We start from the raw sequence: 5961 nt of genomic DNA on the forward strand, positions 1-5961 counted from the left end.
ACGATGCAGCTGTCTGTTCATTCAAATAGAAGGGGCAATAAGCTTTTGCAGCCCTAACGGAACATCTTAGCACTGAAGAGGGGACCCCTATAGCTTTCTCTTGAATAGCCATTCTTTCATTCTTCTGACCTTCAGTCAAGTATTCGAAAATCCGAAGGGTGTAAGCAGCGCTAGCAGAAGACCAAATGATTTTATTGCTTCCATCTGTTTTATGACACCAGAGACTGCTAAAATTTGTCAAGTGTTACAAACAGAAATGAAGTTATAATGCAGAACAACTCTGTGAAGAACTGGGAAACCATTTTTGCAGTACGCATCAAAATTAAAACACAAAAAATTGAAAATAGAGTACAACACTTTGTATTAAAAATTTCAAATCTTCCTTTATAATATGCGACACTATGTTCTTTTCTGAAATAAACAAAGTTATTTCCATCCATTTATCATAAAAATTGAGCTAGATAGAGCATTTTTAAACACAACGCTTAAAATTGATTAAGCGCCTAACAGGAACGGACATTTAAACGCAGCGTAGCAACGGGCATTTAAACGCGCACCAGCAGCGGACATTTAAAGCCCTGAAGCCCGTTAAGGCAGTAATCCGACACGTCCCCATCAATACCCCTGCCCAGGATATTTCGGAAGGTCTGGAGCACCTGGGCTTCGAGGTTAGCGTCAAAAAAATGATGACAACACGCAGTTCCCCTTCCGAAAAAACCACAACCAGGAACTTTCACCTGTTCCACATAACGTTATTGCCAACGGCAAAATCAAAAGAAATCATTAATCTGTCAAGCATTTGCCACATATCCATCAAGGTAGAGGCCTATAGAGCACAGACTGACTTACTCATTGCCATAAGTGTCAACAGTTCGGCCACGTCTGAGCTAACTGTAGTCATCTTCCATGTTATTGGTGGGGCGGAGGTGGCCACCTACAAAAGGAGTGGCCAGAAAAGGGAAACTCTGCCTCTACTCCAACTTGCTGCAACTGCGGTTTGGCGGAGGGAGACAACCCGCATTCCACCAATTATCGGGTTTGAAAACATGCCAAGAAGGAGCAGCAGAAAAGGAAGGCACAGAGAGCGCCCAAAACTACTATGGGGAGGGTGTTCTCATCGAACAACGTCACCCCAAGTGTCTCCTTCGCGACGGCACTCCGAGGAAACACAGGACAGCAGCAACAGCACCCTCTGGAAAACCATGTTCCGGCGGATTGTCCACCCACAAGGAAGGGGATTGTACCGGCCTCTGAACTGCAGAACGAAACAGGTCAGTCAGTTCAGGCTCCTCACGTAAACAGCCAACCTCTCGACAATATGTTGAGACTAGTGGCTGTAGAACAGAAGATCATGACAGAGTTCAATGGTGCAGTCTCTGTGGAGGACAAATTAGTGGCAAATACAAAATTTGTATTAAATCTCATGAAACAAAATGGCCACTAGAGTTCATAGGCCCCTCAAAGTCATAGCATTCAATGCGAACGGCATTGCGAGGTAGCGCTATGAGCTCAGTAAACAGCTGCATGGTCTACACGTAGATGTGGCCCTGTGTTTAGAGACAAGTCTGAAACACCATGAGAGGTACTTTATTCCAAATTACCACTTTTATATAATCGACAGCCACTTGGGCAGAAAAGGCGGAACTGCTGTTGCAGATAGAAAAGGCAATCCCCATAACCATGTAGACCTACCACCCATTTTTTCAGTAGAAACGCAGGGGTCTGCATAGCAATTGGTGGTAGTGAAATACTGCTTGCAGCTCTTCATAAACCTCGAGTCAGAGCCTGGAGTGATATTGACAGCACTGAGCTCTTAAGCTTTAGACAAAAGTCTATTTTGGCAGGTGATTTGAATGCTAAACACCCATTTTGAAACAGCAGAGATTCAAACCCATCAGGCGAGAAACTCATCGATTTATTTGATATGAGCGACTTCGAAATTTTAAAACCACAGTGCCCCACTCATTATTCCCGTGCGGGAATTGGTGACCTGCTGGACATTGTGGTTCACAAAAATATCAGAGTGTCAGATGTTATCGTCTCTGATATTTTGGATTCAGATCACCTACTAATAGTATTCCACATACTGGATCATGTAAAAATCAGGAATCTTTCGGAACCCATTGAAAAATTTACATATTGGGAACGGTTTCAAAGCCTCGCCTCTGAGTTAATATAAAAAAATAGTCATGTTCCCACTGATATTTGAACGCCCTATTTTCACTATCAACTTTTCTCAATTTACTATTTGACATGCTGTATCACTTACAATAACTTCAAACACAATTTTAATTGAAAAACAGTTCTACACTCACACTCCGTAATCACACTTCACTTTCTAAAATCTCACCAACTGGGAGACATTTCTGCTAAAACTGTCACTTAATAAAGGCCAGGATGCCGATAGAAACGGTAAACATCCCATTCCTGCGAGCAAGCTGGGAATGGTTATTATTTTGAAGGTGTCATAAATCCTTCACCACTACGGTCTTCCCTTCAGTGTCATCTCCCTACAGAAGTAGGATTGGGGGACTTGGAATTTCAATGACATGAACACAGTTATTAGAAAACAGTTTGAAGTGTCCAACTCGGTAAGAACGTATACAGTCAATTGCAAAATGCTATAAGCTAATGAAACGTCATATTAAAAACTGTATTCTATGCCAATACCGCTGTGAAGTTAAGATATTTGAAAATAAACCTGCGACTTGGCGGGGGGCCGGAGTAAATCAAGTCTCGGGCCGGATACGGCCCGCGGTCTGCCAGTTGGACATCGATAATCTAAAGCATCTCTAGTTACGCTAGTTACTGCATTGGGAACAAGTTACATTTGGCTTCGTTGGTCACAGTGGTCAACAATAAGTCCAGGAATTCTGAAAAACTTGAAGAAGAAGTTGTGTTTTTGTACGTGTGAATGCTATAAACGCTATACACGGACTAAAGAGGTTTTATAGCGTCATATATATCCTAGGAGAAAGTTTTTATCTTGTCGATTCAGCAGGCAATGACCACATTACAACTGTGTTTTTGGTGTTTTGCTCTCTGCAGATGCTTGTGTAACCATATCCTAGGAACAGCTCACCTATTCCAGGTTACTGGCATCGTGTTATAAAGAATATAAATATATTAAACATAATGGGGAAACATGAAGTCAGTACCCCCAAATATATTGCCAACAAATTAATGGCGAAATGCCTCCAGAAACTTCGTTGGTATTGTCAGATGTGTCAGAAGCAATGCCATGACGAGAATGGTTTCACGTGCCATATGACGTCAGAATCACATCAGCGGCGACTTCTTCTATTTCCTGATAATGCAGACAAATACATTAATAATTTCAACAAAGAGTTTGAAAGCGGTTATCTGGAACTACTGAAACGTCAGTTTGGTACAAAACGTGTTCATGCAAATCGTGTGTACCAGGACTATATCGCCGACCGTCATCATTTGCATATGAATTCTACGCAATGGGAAACATTGACAGACTTTGTGAAATGTCTTGGAAGGGAAGGAAAGTGCATAGTGGATGAGACTGAAAAGGGATGTCATGTACAGTATATAGACCGTGACCCAGAAACCATTGCAATGCAAGAAGCTCTTGGTCGCAAGGAGAAGGTCGACAGAGACGACCAAGAGAAGATGATGGCCTTTATTGAAAAGCAAATTGAGAAGGAGAAAGAATTTTCCAAGAATTACACTCCTGTCTTCGCAGAGTTTGTGCGACAAAGTGAGGAATATAAAGTAGTTGTAAATCTGAAGTTAAAAACAAAAAGGGATGAAGACATGAAAAATAAAACTTTGGTGGAAAGTAATTCATTGAAGAATGACTACAAGAAAGGAGGGTGTTCTTCAGCAGGAAACAACAAAGATTGGGAATCTGGAAGAGGGAGGGGTGAAAAGAGGAAATTATCAGCCCTAGATGAGATTATTAAAGATGAAGAGAACAAGAAAGCACATATAAACAGAAAGGATTATTGGTTGGTTGCAGGAATTGTTGTGAAAGTGATGGCAAAGTGTCTGGGTGACAAATACCACAGGAAGAAAGGGGTTGTGACTGGAGTGCCAGATAAGTATGTAACTACTGTAACCATGTAAGATAGTGAACACAAACTAAAACTAGACCAAGAACATCTTGAAACAGTGGTACCAGCAATAGGGCGACCTGTGCGTGTTGTAAATGGCGCTTATCGTGATTGCAGTGCCATGCTTAGGGAACTGGATCAGAAGAAATTCTGTGTAACCATTGAAGTATCCTCAGGCCCTTTGAAGGGCAGAATGGTTGACAGAGTGGAATATGGAGATATCTGTAAATTATATAATGTAGATATGTGAATACAGTATAATATTAACGTGATGTTCGCAGGTTTATAGGTTTGATCCTGTAAGAAATAATAATAACAAAGCATATAAATTTAGCTACAATACTCTTTGCAGTGGGAGATTAATTCTGTAATCCAGTTAATGAGCCATCATTGTAACATTTCGTTACCAACGAGAAGTTTAACTGCTGTTCTGCATTTCATATAACTACAATGAATGATATAGGAGCTGTGATTGGGGGTCAGAGTTCAAGCCCCAGTGGGGTCAAGAATTTTCTCTGCAATAACCAGACTGGCTTTGTAGCCTACTCAGCCTTCTAAATCACGGAATCATTAAATGGGGGTTTCCCTGTATTTATAATTTTGGATCACATGGCAGAGTGGAATGATGGAAGCGTTCTCCAAAACAGTGGCTAACCAGTCCCACCATAAGGTGATGAAATTATAGATAGAATGAACAGAGGTTAACAACAGCCATGAAAGCCAGTAGGCTTCTTGCCTGAAATATACTGGAAATAAGAACAGAGAACAAAAGTTTCTCTGAATTCTTTCTCATAATGCAGTGTTGGCAAGTACTAGTTTTGTTATATTCTTGAAATGAATTTATGGAATGAATATTGATGTGAGTTGTGCAAAACAGCAATATTAAATTTTCATATTGTAAATTTCACATGGTGTATTTGAATAATTATCCATTCAATGTCATTAAACTTGCAAATGATGATAAGAAGTAATAGCACTTACTGTAGTGTACTGTATAAGTTTTAGGCTCTTTTTTATAAGGAAACTAACAAAGCTGGTTTTGGCTTACAGAACAGAAAGCATTGTCATGATCCCTGCACTAAACAAACGGAAAATGTAATAATTTAATACATGTGTTACCATTGAAATAAATCACATAAGACAACAGAAATGAATAGATTCAAGTGGATACATTGTAACCAACATATAGCAGCATAATATGTAAGTATGTCTGTCAATTACAACAACTTTATACTTTCATTAAATGCTAGAATAAAATTGTCGATAGGTCAGTTTGGCTTATTAAAATATTTCAACACAACATATTTTGGTTCTTTACGAATGTCATCAGGCATTTATAAACAATAAAATGCATCTGTGTTCATTACTAATTGCATCACACAATGAATCCATTGCTAACAGTCTTTCCTTATACAAAGTTTTTACATAAGATTTAAGGTGTTTAAATATACTAAAATAGTTGTTGAACATTAGTAAACCTTGTGTAAACCTTAGTAATAATTATTGTTATTTTTATTTTTTACTAAAAATTGTCTTATTACTCCTATGTATAAGTTTTTTGTGTGGGGGAAGTGATGTTAATATGTTTCACGCTTTTTTTCTTCCTTATGGGGAAATGGGTGTTGTATGAGTGTATGTTGTTGGTATCAGTGGTCACTGATGTGTTTTAATGGATGAAATAGGTCCTTTCATGGTCCTTTTATGTAGATATTGATGTTTTGCAGATATACATTGTTGATGGCCATGTGTCACGTACTTTTACACTAAGGTTTTAGAATAATGGGGTTTGTTTCTGGTTCTTTTGTTGAGGTATGACTCAGTTGGTTCTGATGTTGTGATGGTCATGCTATTGAGAATGAACACTTTAGTATCGTAATGA

The 5961-nt window shown here is 39.1% G+C and overlaps 1 protein-coding gene across 1 annotated transcript; it reads left to right on the forward strand.

The window, feature by feature from the left end:
• The first annotated feature begins 2832 nt into the window (after window positions 1-2832).
• On the forward strand, window positions 2833-5043 carry LOC111872004 (DNA/RNA-binding protein KIN17). The gene has a single exon (XM_033754475.1). The coding sequence runs from the start codon at window positions 3136-3138 to the stop codon at window positions 4093-4095; it is 960 nt and encodes a 319-aa protein (XP_033610366.1). The 5' UTR covers window positions 2833-3135; the 3' UTR covers window positions 4096-5043.
• The last annotated feature ends 918 nt before the right edge of the window (window positions 5044-5961 follow it).

Source organism: Cryptotermes secundus, unplaced genomic scaffold (assembly GCF_002891405.2).
Source record: "Cryptotermes secundus unplaced genomic scaffold, Csec_1.0 scaffold38, whole genome shotgun sequence".
NCBI lineage: Eukaryota > Metazoa > Arthropoda > Insecta > Blattodea > Kalotermitidae > Cryptotermes > Cryptotermes secundus.